This window comes from Pseudopipra pipra, chromosome 3 (genome assembly GCF_036250125.1).
Source record: "Pseudopipra pipra isolate bDixPip1 chromosome 3, bDixPip1.hap1, whole genome shotgun sequence".
Taxonomy (NCBI): domain Eukaryota; kingdom Metazoa; phylum Chordata; class Aves; order Passeriformes; family Pipridae; genus Pseudopipra; species Pseudopipra pipra.
This window is the reverse complement of record NC_087551.1, coordinates 98,547,781-98,570,401: the sequence shown is the minus strand read 5'-3', so window position 1 is coordinate 98,570,401 and position 22,621 is coordinate 98,547,781. Positions and strand designations below refer to the sequence as shown.

The 22,621-nt window shown below is 39.0% G+C and overlaps 1 protein-coding gene across 6 annotated transcripts in view; it reads right to left on the bottom strand.

Moving 5' to 3' along the window:
- Positions 1-5,535: 5,535 nt before the first annotated feature.
- The window catches only part of COLEC11 (collectin subfamily member 11), a 45,489-nt gene continuing 28,403 nt past the window's right edge, over positions 5,536-22,621 (bottom strand). For 5 of the 6 annotated variants that reach the window (XM_064650468.1, XM_064650469.1, XM_064650471.1 and 2 more), the window contains 5 exons: positions 20,221-20,292; positions 10,969-11,040; positions 10,211-10,264; positions 8,428-8,523; positions 5,536-8,271 (listed from right to left, as the gene is read on the bottom strand). In XM_064650468.1, the coding sequence (XP_064506538.1) occupies positions 7,862-8,271; positions 8,428-8,523; positions 10,211-10,264; positions 10,969-11,040; positions 20,221-20,292 (704 nt within the window). In that variant the 3' untranslated portion in view covers positions 5,536-7,861. The remainder of the gene's footprint in view (positions 8,272-8,427; positions 8,524-10,210; positions 10,265-10,968; positions 11,041-20,220; positions 20,293-22,621) is intronic. The other variant, XM_064650472.1, reaches the window with a different exon arrangement.

The following is a 22,621-nucleotide window of genomic DNA, read 5'->3' as shown; positions in this document are numbered from 1 at the left end:
TCAATTGAGAAAGGCTATTTACTATAGTATCCATCACTATTAGCTCAAGTCTTCAGTGCCTAAACAGGAAAATTTCTGATCAAATCTTTCCCTATGGTTATTTTGTATAGTCTGTCTCCAAGATGACTCTTCAGTGTTTAACAACAGGTGAATTCCCAGTGCAGCCATCTCCTGAGGAGGGAAATCTTTTTCTGTTACCCACTCACATCTTTACACAAAGTGTTTAAAAACTTCAGATCCCCAAGACCTTCTGTCACACCTGTTAGAAAATGGCTAAAAGGTTCAAAAGTTATAAGAAGGAAATATGCCATGCAATCACATTAGTTTTGTTCTTCAAAAACCAGGCTAACCCTGCTGACTGAAGAAGCAGCCGACACCCAAGGCTGGTGCTTCTTGGTAACGATCTGTAAGTGGCACCAAAACCAGAGATTTAGGGCTGTGTAAAACTGGCCAAATGTAAGGCCCACAAAGCACCACAGTGGGTGTCCTTGGTGTCAGCTAATAGTGGACATGCCACAGTACAGCCTGGGGTCAGCAAACTCAGGCCCAGCTTTACCTGAACTTAGAGATCAATGGCCACTGATTTCTCATCTGTTAGCAACCAGCCTGTTTCAGTTTAATTTAAAATCATAAAGCAGATTTGTCTTGTAAGTTAGATTTGTATATATTCTATTGTCTCTAAATCAAAAAACGTCTAGACTTAAAGGAGATTTGCCTTTGATAACAATTTAAACCATATTTCCAAAGAATTCCTTTTGAATTACTTATGATTCAAAACAACCGCACAGGCAACTCAATTCCCAAGATACTACAGTATGGAACATATAATAAAAGGACATAATTAACTTCACTTTTAGGTCTGATCAGATGCAAAAGGAAGAGAAGCTTTAAGAAGAAAACTGATGACACTGTGTAGACCAGGACAGTAGTTTCAAAAAGCATTTTTTAAAGAGACGTAATCACTAAGCGTTAGGCATGGTGTCAACACATCAGCTGTACGGCATTTATACTTTTGTAATGCAGGTTAAGGGATCCAGAATTTATCTTTCACCTTCAGAAGCTTCTGAATAGTAAGATGTGGCCAAAAAGCAACATGGAAAAGGAATTCTCTACATCAAGGTCAACTATAAGCTTTTCTGCTAATCCAGCTGGGGATATTAAGAAGTGATAGCGAATTTTACTTAGGTAAGTCTCAAGTTACTATATTAGACTTTTTTATCTAGAGCAGAAGGGAAATTATGCTGGGGAAGAAGCAGGGAATTGGATTAAATATAACGAGCTCATATGTATATGTGCAGGGCCCTTTGTAATAAGGAAATCAGTATTTTACATCTTTATACCTTCTTTTATTTCAGTGTGCTCTACAAACACAGCTGACTGAACATATTGCTCAGTTTCCCTCTTGCAGAATGTCCATATCATTCCATTCATACTAAGAATAAAGCAGGAACAAAGTGGATGTTCAGATATGCAACAAATCTTTTCTTCACTAGATGGCACCCTGTCTACTCCTATGGATCATTGTTGAGTATGGCAAAAAGAAAGATTTCATTTTCATAGAAGAATATAAAATGATAGAGGACTTACTCTTCGTATGGAATGCTTTTACTGCTTCTTTTGTGTTCTGCATCAAACCCCTTATGTACTTGCAAGGGTGAAGCTTCTCATCATACATCTACTTCAACTGTTTTACGTTCAATATTTGTCTCACAACTGATTATAGCCCAGAAATTTCCATGGGAGATGCACTCATTACAGTAGCTCAGACTTTAAGTAACAGTGATCAGAATAAATTATAAACATCAAAATACCACTTTCTCTTTTTCTGAAATAAGCATAGATCTAGAGTTGATAACAATACTTTGTCAAATCCTCAGCAGGTATAAATCAATTTGGCTTCACTGGAGTTGATTGATGCCAGGTGAAGATCTGCACCTGCAATTTAGGTGCTGGCCTGCAGAGCACAGCTTGACTTGTTTTCTTTTGCTTCACTCCAAGGCATGATAATTGAGCTCATTTGGGCACACTTCTCACTTCTTAGTCAAAACTTCCACCTGAGAATTGGATTTAAAATCAGTGCACGTCTCTTTGTAATAATTCAAAATAATCTTTTCACAAAGAGAAGAAGAAAGCTGACTAAAGACTTTGGAGCTGAAAAATCAGTTGTTCTATACAGCATCAGTGATTGCACTCAACAACAGAGCAACTGATACAAGCAGAAGCAAAACTCAGCTCCTTCATTTTGGCTCTTACTGCCACTAGATGATAGTATGGTAACACACGTATCGTTCAGCTGCACACCAGACCTTTTGTTGATGAATTCTTGGCAGTATTCACACTTTTATATGTAAAGAATACCCAGAAGCTCATCAATACTACATAGCTAGCCTTTGAATAGCAGTGCTTAATTATATCCCCTGTGATTTCAGGCATTAATATACCCAGAGTGCAGTGGATGCTATTATTTGGCCATAGACCCAAACTGGGCTTTATTTAAACACAGACATTATGCTAAATTGGTCACCTCCTTCTATTTTTGTAGCTATCCATCCAGAGCCATAGTGAGACATTTTGATGGAAAGGGCAAGATAATTACATTTCCCTAGCAGGAAGCAGGAGAATGGCTGGAGGTAACATTTACATTCCGCCTCTTGGGCATCCCACTCACTGCCAGTTCTGCACATCCACTCATCGCTTCTCCTACCTTTGCTATTTCATGCTCTCCCTCTTGAGAGGACACCTCTTCTCATCCAATTGAAAAACTCCTGGCTAGGAGGAGACTCACATCCAGAAAAACACATTGAGTGCAGAGCTGCTGTCCTCTCCACAAACACTTTCTCTCCCAATTCACGTAGTTTGTACTCTTCTAACATGGCAAAATTAAAACCAAACTGTTCTTTCTCACAGCTACTCTATGAAGTAAATAGCCAAAATCCTTCACTGCACAATTTTTTCCCTAAGTAAATCTTAAGACTCTAATTTCTTTTTACCCACAATAACAAGGTCAGTTCTTCTCTTGGTAGGCTGGGCTGTGTCTCCCTGACCAGGAATATGCACCCCAGGGAATGGGTGAGTGGCCAGCTCCAGGGCTGCACAATACCTCTCCCATCGCAGCTGGTTCCATGGAGCATTTCTAGCTACCTTCTGCAGACAAAATACCCACCTCTTGGTCCATAACCTGTGGCAAATGTTGATTGACATGGACCTGTTGACACCACAGGGCAAACCAAAAATTGAAAACCAGAATCTCCAGTGAAAAGAGACTGATCCTTGGGACAAACTCATCACACATTTATATACAGAGCTAAGTGAGAAGAATGCTTGGAAATAATGGCTAAGGGGAAGCAGTTTAGAAAGTACAAGGGGGAAAGTCGCACATCATTGCATTGTTGGCTAATTCTCTACTCTAGGATTTGATTCAGCCATAAGCATCACAAGTCACTGAGTTTCCCACAAAAACTAGATCTGGATCTAGACCTAGGGGAAACCCTGAGTTTCTGCTTTACTGTAAATTTGGTTACTTTGACATCTTTGTGTTTTAATTCAGGATGAAAGTGTATTTGTAAGATTTTCAGGTTTTAAAAGTCTTGCATTTATCTTATTTAATGATTGGTTTGGACATTAGTGATAGTGCATAAACTCCTAATTATATGGCATAATACTTAAATGAATCATTTTCATAATCAGTAAGAATATCTTCTTTGTAATGTTGGTTGAACTATCTATTGCTGTATATTCATAGTATTTACAGTGTCATAGCAAGCCCAGAAGAAGAAAGCAATTGCAACGTCAAACTTTTTCAGTATGGCAAACAGAACCCTCAAAAAGATAACTAGTTCCCATTGGAAATCAAGACATAAAGAATAAAGTAAAATCTTTCAAGCATTACACTGAACACTGTCACTGACATGATGTAAAACATATTAACAATAACATAAAAATCTAATCCCTTTATGGGTCAAAATAAAGTTTTAGAACTCAGAAAATAAATATTGAAATATTCCAAAAGTAAACATTTTGAAAAATGTCTACTTCAAAACTCTTTGTCCATTGTAAACCTTAATAGTATTTTACAATTAAAATTATTTTAATTATATCTTATTTCACTTTTCATCAAAATCTGTAACAAAAAAGTCCAACCAGCTGCTATTTTGTAATGCATATTTAAACTGGCATTTCCTGAGCTTATGAAAAACGAAGAACTCCATTTTACTTACATGAATAAGGATGCTCTATATCCCATGTATGAATATTAATTTTTTTACAGTTCTTCTCTGTGATATAAGACTGTGTAAAACTCACAGTCAGGGAGAAGTTCTGATGCTAATAAACCTGTAACAAACCCATATCTCCAGGGATAATCATTTCAGCTGTCAGAGCACAGTGAGGAGCAGCTGGTTCTTGAGGGATTGCAAGCCAGGAGCTAAGCAGGATAACAAGGCAACTGGGAGCAGCACCTTCCACCAAGGAGTCAGGATGTGGAGTGGCAAATCTGAATGGTGATCAGGATTAGACATGATCCAGTGCTCTCCTGAGATGTCCACAGCAAAGCAGAGCTCTCACTGGCAATGGGACTCCCCTTGGACTCAGACAGTTAAATGCTTCACTTTTACCAAGCCATCTCCTAGAGCAGGATTGCACATCTGGCCCTGGCATCAGTAATACAACAACACAGCCTTAGCAGATAAAGGTGCGGTGTATAGTTGAATGAAATACACATTTTATGTGAAGTAATTCAAGCACATGAGTGGGTTATTATTATATTATACTTATATTATATTATAAAAAGCAATTGCTATTGTTACCTTCTTAAAATCCCCAGAATGCCCTTTATTTAAGAATAAAATAAATAAGGGCTATGGGGAAGCATTTATGAGGAAAAATCATCCAATCAAAAATAGAGTATATAAGAACAGTCTGAGAAACACCCGTGCCTTCTTCCCAGACAGACATGCTCCAAAGGCTTCCACAGAGCCACACAAAATGAGTAACGATATTAAAATGCAGGTTTTAATGCACGTGGAAAATACCCCAAATAGAACTAACTTGTCAGCCTTCAACTGGAGGCAGAAATCAATGTTGCATGTAATGCTCAGCCCGCACAAAGCCTGCTGACATGCTTGGTAAGGTTTCCATTAGTCTCAGTGGAATTTGGAACTATTGTTTAAAAAAAATTAAATTAATTAGAGGGTACTTTTATTTGGGGTATTTTCCATGTGCATTAAAACCTGTATTGTAATGCCCATCTATGGAGGTCAGCAACTAAACAGCGAAAGAAATGATGAAGGGCTCATTCATTTCCAACCCCACCATCATTTCTTGCCCAGTTCCTCAAAGGGGTAAATATCAGATGCGCAATCATCGGTTCTTGCAGGACAGCCAGAGACCTTACACAGTAGCCTTGCCCAAATGATGAAATAAGGGCTTTGTAGCCACTATACAGGGATCTGACAATGAAACTAATTTAGTTTCTATCCAACACATCAAGCACTGCAAAACTATATCCTGAAGAACATGAAAACTAGTGGAAATAAATGATTTTTTCCATTGCCTTTATTTTTTATCCTAAATTTTTATAGAAATTGAGACTGTTTAATGCTCTCCACATCGAGGATGATGATGATGATGTGTGACTTCCAGCTGTAATAGGAGCATCTGGCATCTCAAAAAGCTTCCCACCTCTCTAAAAGGCCTCTTTTCATCTTTCTGAGGAAACTGAACAATACAACAGAGACTTTCAAAACCTAGGTGAGAAATAAACAGCAATTTCACCACACATAACAAGGAAGCTCCAGGTATCTCAGGTTCAGGCTGTCTGAATATAGCTACAATAATTTGACAAAAGTATGTTGGAAATTTAAATGAATTGTGAGGATTTCTACAGCAGGCAGGAAACAATCATGATATTCAAAAGGTGTGATTATAAACAAATTGCTCTACTGGCATTGTTAACTACCTGAAAATTCTGTAAAGAGTCTTTGAATATTAGTGTAGAACCAGATTCACGTTATTTCACATATTTCAATATGCAGTTGGAAGAATGACTAACATATAGGTATCATACCTATCTTTATTAAAAGAAAGTAAATCAATCAAAGGACCCATTCATTTTGAGTGATTGCTCTGGAGCTGGGCTGATATTCAAATAATATAGGATACTATAGTATGGATAACGATCTTCAAAATTAATAGCAAACATATATACATAACAGATTCCAATTCACAGAGTAAACATAGCAAGCAAAATGGTTTGTTCTCGTAGGTAGACAAATCAAATGCCAGACTCTGTGAATATGAGCAGAATTGTACGGCTATTGATTGTTTACATACTACAGCACTGCAGAGTTGATGTGAGTTGGTTTTGCCTTGTAGAAAAATCTCTGGGACCACATGCCACATCCACTGTGGATATCTTGTATACCAATCTCCCATAATGAGCAGATACATATTTTGATTAGTATGTTATGCAAAGGATCATTTACCTTAAAAATAATCTTAAAGCACTGTGCAAGGTATTTCTGAAGAAATGCAGTCAGAGATTTTGCCGATTTTCCTATGCCTATTCCTATGAGATAAGATGGCATGCAACTGGCTTCTAGAAAGATCCAAAGTAATTTATCATTTCCTTTGTGAAATATGATGTTGTTGGGTTTTTTTTTAAATATACATCACCTTTTCCATCACATGCAATTGTAAATTTGGTACATAAATTATTTGAGCAAAGTTACTTATTACTGCTATATACATGATCAGGAAAATTTTGGAAACTTTTTTTCTTTTCAGGGGATCATCCTTACAAGCTCTGTAAACATGTAAGCTGTTTTCCTGCCAAAAGGAAGTGCTAGCTAAAGCGTTTCTATGAGCTTCTTTGTCTATTTATGAAGTCTACCTTAAATTGTGGAGGGCTAGTATTTTGCTTGTTTTGTAACAACATGCACCAAGATCATCTTAATGTGAAACGTGCTTACTTTAAGAAATTATTTGGGGTCTGAAATACTTCATGCACTGAATCATTCTCAACTAAGGAATGCAGAAAATCATAATCTTACTTTTCCCTTTAGCCAACTCCAAAACACCATCTGGATGGGAACCCTCTTTAAGTACTAAATTATAAGAACTTTCATATCATAGAATCATGGAATCATAGAATGGTTTGGGTTGGAAGGGACTCTAGAGTTTATCTAGTTCCAACCCTCTGCTGTGGGCAGGGACACCTTCCTCTAGACTTTGTCCTCCTTCACCACTAAAACCCAGTTTACTTAAATGCTTTCTCGTCATACATCTGTGAACAGTTTAATAAAGAAACATTACAAAATTGGTAGGACTTCCTATTTCTTGGCTTGCTTTGGCTGTTTTTTAAAAAAAAAGTTTTAACAACCAATAAACCTACAGTAATATTTGTACTAATTAACTGGAGTATACAAAATATTTGTCTTGTTGCTGAAATATCCCTGTAGCACTACAAGCAATTAACATTTATAACTACAAATTTTGCTAAGATAAAAGAATATCAGGAACCTAATTCTAATCATTCTAACAACTAGAGGCCAAATTCTGCCTTTCCTTTACAGTCATGTAATCACATTTGTTAACTGTTGTAAGGGCAAAATTTAGCCCCAAACCACATTTTTATCTAAATATATATATTTTTCTACAGAAAAATAAAGAAACAAGCTATGTCTTATTACTGCTCTTCCCTTCTGAAGGGTAAATACTGATATTTGAAATACCTAAATTGTATTTACAACTGTACAACATTGGTGCCACATACTTGCAAAATGCCACTTGAACTCATAAACATGGAGTAACCTGTAAAATTGGCTTAAAAACTTTTCTTAAAATAAAGAAAGAGCAGAGAAGCTTAGACATTTTCTTTGTCAAATTCACACACAAAATACATGGTAATGTGACATGCAACATCATTCCACCCTCCAGAGGCCACCATCTCCACACAGTCCTCCTCATCGTAAGCATTGTTGGGCTCCCCGCTGCGCCACTTGTTGAAGGTCTGCATGGGTGACCGGTCGGAATAGACAAAATTTCCCTCTTTCTCTAGGTCGTTAATCCCAATGAAGACTCTGGTGAGCCCAGCTTGGTTGATGTACGAGGCAATCAGACTGTTGGCAGTCTCATCCTTGGGCATGCTCAGTGTCCCTCCTCTTCCATGGCAGTAGAGCTGGGCTTCCTTGTATCTCTTCTCTTCCTTCACCAGCAGATATATCTTATTATCTGTCTCACGCACACCAGCAACAGCTGCGGGGGAGGGCAGTGCTGAAAAGTGAGCACTCGCATTTCTATAAACCAAGTCACTGTACACCCCAAAATAGCTTCACAAATCAGATGTGGAACGGTGACACTCTCTACGAGCAATTGCACCGGTAAAATGAGGCAACAAGAAAGAAAAACAGTTATATAAAATTAACCTACCATTTTTTATGAATTTTAGTTCCGTTGTCAGCTGGGCTACTTGGATATCCATTTCACCAATAGCCTTCCTTAGCTGGCTGCACTCACAGGGGATGCCTGTGAAATGATACAGATACACCCAAATCAAAAAGCTACCCAATTTCAATAGTTATCTCAACAAGTCTATGAAAAGGCCCAGCCTGACAGCCCTGGAGAGGGCTGTCTTGCAAATAACAGACAGAAAATTAGAACCTTCACTACCCTGCACCATTATATGATTCTCAGGGGGTATGGGCCTGTGCAGAACAGCTCAGCTCACTTCCCATGAAGCTTCAGCCCTGTATGATTAATGCTAATCTAAACACAGATAGATATTCTCTGCAAAAAACCCACAATTTCTTTGACAACTAAAAACATTTGTCAAAATTTCCCATTTTCAGGAAAATTATTCTCTTCAGTTTTCTCACAGAGCACTTCTTTCACAGCAAAAACCTGCACATGCACTGTTTGGCATTCCTCACAAGGAACATAACACAGCAGATTCAAAAGTTCCAACCATTTGATGCGAAATGAAGTTCTGTACTTTTGAAAATACAGAATTTACAGTAATTCTTACAATATAACAAGACAATAGAAAACCATCTATTAACCAAAGTTGGTATAGGTTTGACAAAGCTAATCTGAATGTGAATACTAAAAGGATAATTGTTACATCTTTGAGCACAAATCTCCATGAGGATCAATTTCAGTTTGCATTTCTGTGTGTAAGTATTAAAATCTGCATTTGACTACCCAATGAATCATCTTAGGTGTCTAAGTCAGTCTAAGCACAGGGTACTTGCCCTGAAAAACTGTGCATGATGGCTAGGAATATGGTACTCTGGCTCAAGAATTAGAGTGACAAATGATATTCTCATGAGAAAACTAATTGGTGCACCTCTAGTGCACTCTGCCAGGAAGGGACAAATTCAGTCAAATCTGAACCTGCTGCTCTTGTAAGGCTTACACTTCTTATGTCAGGCTTTCACTTGATTCTCTGGAAGATCTATATACCTCTGGAAGACCTATATACCTCATTAATATATATAAGTATCCAAAGGGGGGGAAGCCAAGAGGATGGAGCCAGGCTCTTCTTGGTGGTGCCAAGGACAAGAGGCAATTGGCAGAAACAGATGCACAAGAAGTTCCATCTGAATATGAGGAAGAAATTCTTTACTGTGCAGTGACCAAACGCTGGAACAAGTTGCCTAGGGAGATCGTGGAGTCTCCCTCACTGAAGGTGTTCAAGAACACAATCCTGTGCCATATGCTCTAGGATGACCCCGCCTGATCAGGAGCTTTGGACCAGATGACCCACTGTGGTCCCTTCCAACCTGACACATTTGTGATTCTGTGATCTGAATTCTTGACAATCTCCTGGTCCTATAACAATAATCCATGCTGGGGTAGGAGCTTCTAAACTGCTCCTTTGTGTTGGCTGGAAGACAGAGTGGGATATGCAGAGACGTCCCTTTGCACTGGTGATGAATGATATGGACAGTTTGCACTTTGGTACCCACCAGATTTCCAGAGAGGTTACATCTCTGAGAACTCTGAGACACTGTTGTAACACATACACTACAAATATAGCAACTACTGCAACTTCAATGATTATAAGAAATTTGAAAATATCACAGTGAAATATTATAGTATCTATGCAAAAAATTATTCATTATTTCCCCCAGTATGTAAACAGACATATTTTTGGTGATGATGTATGCATGTTGCAAAGTCTTTCACATACGCAAAGTGTGTTATGGATTACCTGGGTCACCATTAGGACCTGGTGGTCCTATGTCACCATTATCTCCTTTTTCACCTAAAGACATGAAAAAGAATATAAATTTAAGGCAGCTTTTTTCGTCAATAGTTCATTTTTTCTCTAGTAACATTCAAATGTGGAAAGTAGAAATATGCTCAAGCAAAAATAAAGATTTTTCTGTCCTATTCGTTCCACAACGAAGGTTGACAAAGCTATGAAATTTGAACACAAAGAATATATACCAATATCCACTTTTTGACATTCATGAACTTCACAGAACCAGTAAATTCAGATGCTGTAGAGGGAAAAGGGCTGGATATGCCCAAATTTAAAATCATACTCTAGATGCTTAGGTAAACATTGGTCCAAATGACTCAACAAAAGTCCCATAGGAAGCCATTATGGAGTAGGCAACATTAGAAAGCAAGTCTTCTGGCTCTTAAAAGTCTGTCAAAGTACAGTGCATCTTCCCACCTGCTTCTCTTAACTGTCCACTCTCATGTGACAGTGAACGAAGTTCTTTATTTAGCCTCAAACCAGGATACTCATGCTGCTTTAAGGCTAAATATACTGCTGTCAGAGGAAAAGGTAGCTAGCTGAGAGATGTCAGTAACCTGGCTGACTACAGTGTGAGAAAATTCCCATCATGGTAAGCTCTGAGACTTGGTAACCATTTTTCAAGCCCCTAAATTTTCTCAAACATAAATGATCACACATTTTAATCTGAAACACAAATGGAGAAACAATTGAATTAAGCATACCTTTTGAACCAATAGGACCAATTTTTCCGTGCCGTCCTATGCTGCCTTTCTGTCCTTTGTCCCCCATTTCTCCTATACAGCAGAAAGACAAAAGACACAAAGTAGCAATGTAGCCTGATTCATTCAGATTCTAGTATGCTTACAGCATCAGTTTTTATAATGAGTAAAAACATGCTATATCCCCAATATTCATTGAAATCCAGAGGTCCAGCTCTCTCCTTGTGAAGAACTTGCATATGACGACCTAGACAGTGGTTTAAACTTTGCAAAGCAATTGACATTAACAAGACATGAAGGTGTAATTGAAAATGGATGTTGGCTGAGAGCCAGTGGAAAAGCTTTTGCAAACTTCTTTCAGCTGATCCTGACAGAATAATGTTGACAATGAGGGGTAGGGGGATTGCATTCAGACACGAATCAGTGGAGTAAAACTGAGAAGACCTAAAGGATCCAAGCACAACTGACATTTCATCTAAGACAGTAGCTCCACTGTAACTGAGGGCTGACTTTGGGCTTATTGGCTTATTTATACAATATAAATATTGTCATAGGAAATAATGTTTTCCACTGTACTAGACTATTAATGGAGAGTGGGTATGGAGGAACTACAGGGATGAATGCCCTCTGAGGCTCCCATCCTGCAGAAACACAAGTCTGCTTTAGGAAATATTTAAGCAGGTTTTTTTCAATGATTGTTTCTTTGCTCAAAGCAACATCTATTATGTACCATTTGTCTACACAGGAGCAAGGAAACAATGAGACAAGTTAGGAGGAAAATCTACCATAGGGATCCAGCAATTGGACTTGTACAAATTGTCATAGCTCAGCCTCAGCTGTGGATCTATGCAACTGAAGGTCTGTTGCCCTCTGTTGTTACCGCAGCTGGACAGACATACATATTTTTGAAAGCTGGATAATACTATGACCCGTTTCAGAATATAAACTGATCACCACTGGGCTAAGAGATGTCCTCTGTATTATTCCATGAAGTCTCAAGCAACTGTAACTTGATGGCATGAACCAAGAAGAAATAATTTCCTCTGAACTGAGAGAAGCCAAATGTGTATGGTTTGTTGGTCTAATTAATTACTGACAAACTCTACAATCAATAATCTTCCTTTGTTTCCAATAAGTATCAAATTCAGACACTACTGAACACAGGCTGTCACCAGAAAGCAAAAATATTTTTCTGGTTTTCCTAATGGAAGAATAGAAGTAACCCACTGAGCCAACTGAAGATCTGCTTTCTGGAATACAGCTTCATTTTCAGAACAGTTTCATGGCTTTACTTAAAGATGCAATCCTTTGGGCTGTGCAGGTGTGCTGATGCTACCACTGGATATTTATCCAATACAGATAGTATATTGAGAGGGTTTTTCCTTGAGAATCCTTAAAGTACCAGCTTGTAATGACTTTATCAAGCTGCTCTGGAAGTGACCTTTCTTCCTTTACATATTTATGAGTTGGGATTGCTGTAACAGATTATCAGATGTTCGAATGCTTTTTCTTTTCAGGACAAAATTAAATAAACACATAGATCTAATGCATAAATAAAATACAATATATAAAATTAATTCACTTTCTTTCTCATAAATACTGCCCAGAAAATGAGCTGCTTCTCAGTCATAGCCAGTAAAAGCTACGTGATCTGCTCAGAAGTAAAACTGTGTTATCTCAAGCAATGAAGACATACATTAAACCTCCTGTGCTCATTAAAAGAACTGTTTGGATTTGGTTTTCTCTTACAGTGACTAACCCCTGCTTCCACTCCAGGGGCTTCCTTATTCTGATTCTGCAGACTAAATCACAATGTTTCAGGAGAGACCCATCTGCCTTGAGGGTTTCAAAAGTTTTAATACTTTTTGTAAAGCACTTTTTAGTGGCCCTATGGTTGTCAGAAATGCAGTGTGAAGAGTCTTAATGAAATCAGGAAGTAAGAGTTGGAAAGAAATGAAGACAATAAAAGAAATTAATTCTCCATAGACCAAAAGTGGGAAGTTGAACATGAAGTTCAAATGGAGAATATGAAGCAAGTCATCTGTTATCTCCCAGATGAAGATGGTATACGTTGGAACCAATTATAGAAGACTAAAAGGATTTTAGAAGGAACTGAAGATAAGGAAAGAAAGACAAATCAGAAATTCTTCATGATTAGAGGACATCACAGACACCTACCTAACAAGGAAAGTAGAAGTGTACCAAACCACACCAAAGGCCTCTTGACTCTAGTGCCATCTTTGACAGCAATCTGCAGAGGATACTTAGAAAAAGAACATAAGATACAGGCGAAGATTAAAAAGTCTTTCCCAGAGTGTACCTTGACAGTCTTGCAGTAGTCAGTATTCCCAATGCAAATAGTTAACCAAACTTGAATGAGAATGGTATTTTTAAAGGATTTAATTATGTTATAGTAGTAATCTACGTTCAGGACACTTAACTTTTAAAAACTACTGGCAACTGGAAATTTGAAAATTCTCATACACCAATAAATTACAGCACAACTTTATGCTAAATAATCTGAATTATCCACACCAATGGAGGTCGATGATTAGTGAGGGAACAGTGGTTACAACACAGTTACATCTTACGTAGAAACACAGATTGGTTTGGGTTGGAAGGGACCTTAAAGATCACTTAGTTCCAACACCCCTGCAATGGGCAGGGACATCTTCCACTAGACTGGGTTGCTCAGAGCCTCATCCAACCTGGCCTTGAACACTACCTGGAATGGGGCAACCACAACTTCTCTGAGTAATCTATCCCAGTGTCTCACCACCTTCGCGGTAAAGAATTTCTTCCCAATATCTAATCTAAATGTGCCCTCTTTCAGTTTAAAGTCATTCCTCCTTGTCCTATCATTTCATGCCCTTGTAAAAAGTCCCTCTCCAGCTCTCTTGTAGATCTCCTCTGTACTGGAGGTGTTATAAGGTCTACACTAAGCCTTCTCTTCTCCAGGACGAAAAAGCCCAACTCTCTCAGACTGTCTTCATGGTAGAGGTGCCACATCCCTCTGATCATGTTCATGGCCATCCTCTGGACTTGTTCCAGCAAGTCCATGTCCTTTTTAAGGTGGGGAACCAGAGCTGGACACAGCACTCCAGGTGGAGTCTCGTGAGAGCAGACTAGAGGGGGAGAATCACTTCCATCAATTCTTGCTGGCCACACTTCTTTTGATGCAGCCCAGGATACAACTGGCTTTCTGGGCTGCAAGTGCACATTGCTGGGTCATGTTAAGCTTTTCATAAAGCAACACCCCCAAGTTCTCCTCAGGGCTGCTCTCAATCCAGTCTCCACGCATTCTCCATTTGTGCTTGGGATTGCCCAAGGCGCAGGACCTCACACTCAGCCTCGTTGAACGTCATGAGGTTCACACAGGCCCACCTCTCAAGCTTGTCAAGATCCCTCAGGATGGCATCCCTTCCCTCCAGTGTGTTGGCTGCATCACTCAGCTTGGCGTCATTGGCAAACTTGTTGAGGGTGCACTGCCCGTATTGTTGACAAAGATGTTAAACATATATTCTTATGTGAACGAACAGTGCATAATCCCAGGTGGCATTTTATGTAGTTGAGGCAAGCCAACTACATTCACCCAGCATTAGCCACCTGAAAGTTAGGTTTTTTAGTCTAAACTGTTTATCTAAGCTCCCATGGTAGGCAATGGAGAAATAAACACCTCTCAGCAGTGATCCATCTCACTTGTTGCGGACTGGTAGTTTAATGACAAAGTGAAACTTTAAAAGCTTTGCACAAAAAACAGGAGGGAAAAAAAGAGTAGACTATTATCAATCCATACTGACTAGAAATCAGAATAGTTAAGAAAACTAAAGAGAGTGAGAAAAAAATACAATCTAAGAAGGCGGCAAAAATGTTTAAAGGATTTTAAAGTACACTCAAAACAAAAGAAATGGTAATAGTATGGTACATTCCTGAGTGGAGGAGTTTGTAGTCAGATGCACATAAAGACAAATAACTGCCCTCATGAAACACCTATCTTGCTAGAATTATGTTAACAATGTAATACTAAGCTTGCTCAGACCAGTGATCCCTCTAGCCCAAGACTTTGTTTCCTGTGGTGGCAGCAAAAGATGCAATACAGGGAGATCACACAATCCCATCCAATATTTGAAGTGTATTACAAGTGGAGTGCTGGATCAGCCCCCAGCAGCTTCAGCTATGATGGGATCTGGGGATTCTGTAACCTTGATCACAACCCTCTCAGACTCCTCTGTACACATGCAAGAATCTCAACCTGTCCAGTTTCTCCTTATGAGGCAGCTGTTCTTTTTCACATTTTTGGTGACCTTCTCTTACCTCTCATGTCCTTCTTGAGAGATAGAGGCCAGAGCCACACTCATTACTTGAGACAGTGTATTTCAAGATTTTACACAGAGCAAAATCAGCTGCAAAAAGTAGTTCCCTGTTTTGTCCTTGGTGTCTTTTCTGATAATGGGCAGTGTTCTGTTGGCTTTGGGACTGCTGCTAATGACTTCAGCGCAGTTCTTGAGTTTTAAGTGACAGTTTTGGGTTTTGGCATCATGTAAGTATGGATTAAATTATGCATCCCTAATGTCCCCAGGCAATATATTTATTTACATTGAAACCCATCTGCCATTTTTTTGTCCACTCAGTTTACCACAGATTTTCTCAAAATCCTGTTGAGTTCAGGTGGAACTGAAAGACAGTTTTGAACCAGATACCCACTTTGTGAATTCACAACTGTCAATGTCAGGACTTTTATATGGAATACTGCCTGCAGCACTCCTTAGCGAGCAATAAATTCATGTAAAAGTTGACTCAGAAATGCAAAGGATTGATTGATTACATATTAATGAGCAATCAGTAATAATAAAATATAAATTAAGATATTATTGCCTCTTTTTAGAATTTGATTATACAAATGACTGAGCACTCTGGCTCCAATCCAGTTAAATTAATGAGTCTTCTCTCCTACTTAAGAGGCTCTGCCTGTACTAGTAAACTAAATGCCTGGGACTGTTCCCTGGCAGTGGGAACTAGGTGGCTGAGAATGGTACACTCCACGATACTAAATTGTCTTACTCTTCAAGCCAGGATAATCACTTGCAAGCTGCTCATTGTGACAGCTCCCGAAATATACCCAAGAATTACATGGGAAAGTGTTAGCTGGCAAAAGCCAAAGTCAGTGTTGCTGTGCTAACACTGTAAAGGTACAGACAGTTGAGTTCCAAGCCCAAGAACAGGATGAGACTTTGTTTAACATACCATTATGATTGAGTATAAATGAAATCCAATGTAAAAAGGCTGAACTTAAAATACTGAAATAATGCATTTTCAAATGGCTACAATTCTAAGAAAATTAAAATGTCTTGAAGAACACATTTTTAATGTGCTGTTCCTTTGATGATGCATTCCAACAGCAAATTCACCCTCTTCTCTTTATTTTGATTGTCATAAAGTACTCTGGGAATATTCACAGGACTATACTGTTACTGAACTATCTGTGTGGAATTTGTATACATGGAAGTTATGGCATCACAGACTGCATCATGACTCAGTGAAATAATGAAGTTTACTCCCAACATGGGAATGCACAGTACAGCCATCTGTGCACGTAGTGACAGTTACTTCCATGAACTTCACACCCCAGAACTTGCACTGCAGTACACACTGCTTGTCTGAAACTGCCATTGTACTTGATACAGTGCTTTATGCTTTACATAAGGCCAACACAGTTTTATATTCTGCTGACATGCTATGCATCATAATTGACCTATACAATTAATTAAAAGCAATGAAGAAAGTAAGTGGAATTTAACCTTAATCAGTATCCAAAGACATCTGTATCTCTGATGTCACCCTGAAGCATCAGGACAGTCAGAACGAGATTTATTTCAGGTAAGCACCAGAAACTTTTAATGTTTCTCAGCTTCTGAGTTACCAAAATCTGAAAATATCATGAGGAAAGGGTATGATAAAAATATTTGCAGCACTTTCTAATCTTGAGCTGTTCATTTCAGGTCTAATATACCATAAGAAAACCATTTCTTTTGTAAGTTATTTTGTTATTACATACCTATGGAGTTCTAAGAAACTAAGCATATTTTCTTATATGAACTTGCTAGTAAAATGAAACAAAGGTAACAGAAAAAAAACATGAATGTGATTCTGATAATGTACAGCATTAATGAAAAACTAGTTAATTAGAATTTATTTAAAACAAGACCTTGTTTGTAGACATTTCTGGATACATAAAGGAAAGCTGAAAAATATGTTGCTACAGGTGTAGTAAGAAATTTTGCCTGTGTTTAACTGAAAGCAAATCTTGGAAAAATACCAATACAGTATGCATTAATATTTGATTTTCTCTCATCTCTTTTCTGTTGAAAGTGTGTTTTCTTGCAGTATATTTCCACTTCAGTGTTCCTTCTTTTAATCTCATCAAAATTTTGGACTTTTGGAGGTATGGAAAACTGGGAAATTATCATTACTATTAGAGTTAATCAAGCATTCCTTATGAGAACGATTTTCCAAATAAATCCAATTTAGCAGTATAAAATAAATAAATGAAATGCTACATCATGGGTTGGCCTGACTGAAAAAGAGTACTTCCACTTTTCAGATGGTCTAAAGCATTTTGAAGGGATTTGACAAACTACCAAGCTAGAGAAACATGCAAGACAGCACAATGAGAGAGGTTCTCAAGAGGTTAAGACAACCTTGTGCCAAAGGAGGCTGAGAAGGCAGAGGCACTCAGTGCATTCTTTGTCTCTACTGGCAAAATCTGCTCTCTGGCCTCCCAGTTCTGCACATCTGGTAGCAAAGATCTGAGGAGGACATGCCACTCCTGGCATTGGATGATTGAGTGAGGAACTACTTCACCTGGATGTACACAGGTCCATGGCACTGCCCAGAAGCATTCAAGGGCGATGAGACTGCTATCTGGCACTGCTGCAAGGCTGCCAAAGTCTAATCAGCAGGAATGCCATTCCTCAGGAAGCAGTCCTTCACCAGTGACAGGAGGAAGAAGAGGAATGAGCTCCATGCTGGCAGGAATGGTACGCTGGAGGACACCGCTGCCAGTCAGGAAGAGCTCGACACGCTACAGAAATACATTGACAGGAATACCATGGGTTCAGCTAAATTCCTCACCTGTTATGCATTGATGAAGTCTGGCCAATGGCTGGCTAAAAAAACTCCTTTGCATAAAAGGACCCAGAGATTTCTGTGCCCTCATACACGGGAAACAAACCAGAGTCTAACTGAGAAAGATGGTTTTGCTTAGCTTGCAGTACAGAAAGGTAAGGGGGGACCTAATTGCGGTCTTCCACTACTTACAAGCAGTTTCTAGAGAAGATGCAGCATTTTGTTCTCAGAGACTCATAGAGAAAGGACAAGATGCAATGATTACAAGTTACAACAGGAAAAATTTCAGTAGGCTTCAAGGAAAAGGTCTTTCATGATGAAACTGTTCAACAGACTGATCAAAAAGGATGTGGAAGCTCCATCCATGGAGATTTTCAAAAGTCTACTGGAAAAAAACCCCGAGCAACCTACTCTAATATTGACGTCTGCCCTGTTTAAAGCAGGAGATTGGACTAGATGAGCTCTTTACAACCTTTTAATCTAAATTATTCTGTCATACTTTAACTTCATGCTGCATTACCTTGCAAGAGCTGAAATTTTAGTTTCCAATATTTTTTCTAGCAGTTGTCCTTGAAAGTACACCTACATAAGGTAAGTACACTGACTGAACACACATATATCTCATGGGAGTTATAAATTTTTCAATGCATTGTAGGGGGAAGAGCTCTAGCTATGGATTTTGGTCCCAGGGAAAATTACAGGTATCAGACTCCCATAATTGCCTAAAAGAACAACAAGAGATCATGCATTATCATAAGGAAGTAAAAATTACCACTATGATTGCCTTGAAAGGAAGATTGTAAACTCAGATCAGTAAAAACTAACTCACACCATCGTTCTGATGACAGGAATATCAAACCTTTAATTTTGATATCGAAATAAAAGGTTTTGACTACTCTTAATGTGAACCTTTCAGAAAACGCACCTCCTGGAAAACTTATGAAGGTCAAATTTCCTCCTTGTTTCAGGAGGAAAACAAACATGAAAAGACAGCATTTCCTGCAAGACAGCAATGCCATGTTTCTCTCACTGTATAACTGAACACTGTTGAGCACCATTCCTCTCAAGAGCTCCGAATATTTTTGAACTACAATGCACACAGCCTTATCACCATTTTTCCATAGATATTACAGAACTGTGATCCAAAATATGTGGAAACACTCATGGCCATCTCTGCCTATTATGCCTTCCCTCAATGGTTTTCATTAATGAGTGTTCACATTCACAAAAAAAAAAAAAAAAAAGGAAACAAGAAAATTGAACCTTGTGATTTTTTTCCCTCTGATCTCATGTGAGGTTTTCATTTGCAGAAGGTAAATTATGAAGAAGACATTATGATGTCTTTCTTCACAGAGACCCTTCTAAAAAATCAAGACTTTTTTTTTTATTTCCAAATGAATCTTTTTGACCAGAAAGTAATACTTAATCTACAAAGGAATGCATACAGTTGTACTGTATGTACTGTATACTGTAATTTTCTTCATTGTAGCTGGTATTGTGCTATATTTTGGATTTGTGACCAAAACAATGTTGATAACACAGAAATGTAATCTTTATTGCTGAGCAGTGCTTGCATAGAGTTAAGGCCTTTTCTGCTCCTCATCCCACCAAACCAGCAAGCAGGCTGGGGGCACAAAAGAAACTGGGAGAGGACACAGCCAGGACCCCAGAGAAATTCCCTACCACGTGGCATTGTGCTCAGTATATAAAGATGGGGGAAGAAGAAGGAAGGAGAGGTGGTTGTTCAGAGTGATGGTGTTTGTCTTCCCAAGTCATCATTACATGTGATGAAGCCCTGATTTCCTGAGGATGGCTGAACACCTGTCTGCCTATAGGAACTGGTGAATGAATTCCTTGTTATGCTTTGCTTGTGCATGGCTCAACCCATGAGTTTTCTCACTTTTACCCTTCCAGTTCTCTCTCCCATCCAAACTGGGGGGAAGAGAGTGAGTGGCTACATGCGGTTGAGCTGCCAGCTGGGGTTAAACCACAACAAAAGTAAACAAAAATGGCCAAGGATGTTTTAGTCACCCAGCAAAGGGAGAGAGGATTCCCATCATCATCACCTCACAAGAAAAGACAGCATTTTGTCAGGAATTACTTTCAAAACATCTTCTTTCACAAAATTACCTTTTTCTCCTGGAGGTCCAACTCTGCCTGGACGACCTGGAGCACCTTTCTCCCCCTTTTCTCCAGCCTCCCCTGTTGATACAAAAGGAAACAAAAAGAAGAATCATATTAAACCAGGACTATTTTCTGTTAGCAGCAGTGACAAGAGTGCCATTCTCTCCAGTGAAAAAATAAAAGCAGATGCAATCTGATTTAACAGTCTTACTTGATGCACAGAGAACAGAATTTTCTTCAGTTGGAGAAAATATAGACAAACCCTAAGTCAATACATTGCTGAAGTCTCATACAACAGGTCTATTTTTGTGGATGTTACTTGTATCATCAACCTACAAAACAGCACCATTCACTTAAGTAGAATCTTCAGAATTAGGCCCCAGCTTAGCACATAAACTTCTGGGTCTGTGTTCACCAAACACTTTTTGAGCCTCTGCTAAGGACATGCTTAAGTCTCAAGTGCAAATGGCTTAGCTATAATCTCAATGTTTTTCAGAAAATGCCATTCATCAGACCTATAAAAAGGCATTGCTACATCCATCATATAAAGGATCATTTCTAAGCATGAAAGAGTAACTCCCTACTCCATATCCTCAGTGTATACTGCCTTATAACCTCTGAGGAATGAACCACTATGCAGTGTACTGACATGCACGTGGTTCGTGGCACATCATTATAGTCTCCATATTTAAACATCGGTTTTTGTAAAAGTTTTCCTTCCTGGTTCCTTTCATTGAAAATTTGAGGATGCTTAGCTGCTCTTGCCCCCTACCATTGTAGTTTGCCATTCACTTAAAATTTCTTTCACAAACAGAAGTTTAAAGAATGATTTACACAGCCACCTTGACAAAAAAAGATCTATATGAAGGAAAAGAAAGTTCTATGGCTCCCATAGAAATTAAGATGCCAGTATCTAAAACCCAGAGCCAGCACAGCACACATGATGCCTCACCACTGCATTTCTGTAGAGGAGAGTTATTAATTGCTCTCCAGGAAGCTGAAGGGAGCACCACAGCAGGAAAGTCAAAGGTTATCATGCACCCCACAAGCTCTGCTCTCTGGCATAGCTGGCAGCTATGGTTCAGAGAGGGGCCAGAAAGATGGTATGCCACAACATGGCACGTTTCAAATACACAGCCTCCAGCTCTCTTTCTGTCTCTCTCCTTATTGCAGACCTAGATGGCTGTGGACTGAACTTGGTCCTCCGTCTGTTATATTTTCATTCTTCAGGCTGTCAGCAGGCTCCAGACCATCTTCCCTGCCTTCAGACATGCAAAAATAGGCCATTCTCTGACCTTAATGAGGACAAACTTCACATAATCCCCAGTGAATAATATTGTTAGTATGAAACAGGCTATAATTTGGCACATTTGGGAACGTCACATTTTTATTATCAGGTAACCAATAGGCTTTGTATGATTGCCTTTCACCCCTCAGGGCTGGTTATGAGTTCTTTGCTTCCCAAAGATAAATCCTGACAATGACTTTTCTCTGCTCTCTGGAGGCTGAGAGCAGGCTATTACAGCCTATTGCTTTACACGTTCTTCAGAGTGAAAGCTGTGCATTAGGGATCAATAAAATAGATCACTCTTGCTTCAGGCCATTACACTTGCCTGCATTTATTCCTATAATAAGATGGCACCACGTTCCTTAGTGTGGGTGTTTTAGAAACTTTCTCTGGGAGGAGATTACCCCATTACAGGCCCAGCTAGAGACCACTCTGCACTTTTTTGTTATAATGTGTTTTAAGGAGCAAGACCTTGGCCAAGAGGAACTGATCAGGGGTCCAGCTCAGCTTTGTCACATTTAAGTCCCTATTTTTGCTGTATGTATCCTGGGCACTGTGCAAGCTGAGGAAGCAAAGCCTGTGCAGGTGCCATGGGCAAAAACCCAGTTTTCTGTTAAGGAATTTCAATCAATTTAATATCTCACCAATTAACAATAACTTTAACTTTTGATTCATACATTAGAGAAAGACACCTCTGTGCCTCCTTTCTGGTCTACAAGCAAGTCACTTCAGAGCAAGAGGTTGGGATCTGTGCATCACAGTCCCTACCCAATTGCTCTGTTGTGGCCTTTTCTGCCAGACACAGTCCCTTTGCAGTCATATCTCCTGCTCAATCTCCTCTCCATCGCTTTCTGGATGTCTCTTTGCTTCAGCCCCACTGCATAAAACAGTACCTTCTTCATCAGCACAGTGTAGCTGAGACAGGGTGAGATGTGCTTAGCAGTGCTCCACAGTGCTGAGAAAGAAATTTAGCCCTGCCACCAAACTGAGCTGCAGTAGGATCACGGGTATCAGGCACAGCCTTGACACTACTACAGTCTTCTTCTTCCATCATCTCTGGGAAAGATCTTTCTTAATTCAGGTGATATATCTTACCTTTGCTGTTTATTTGCCCTCTTT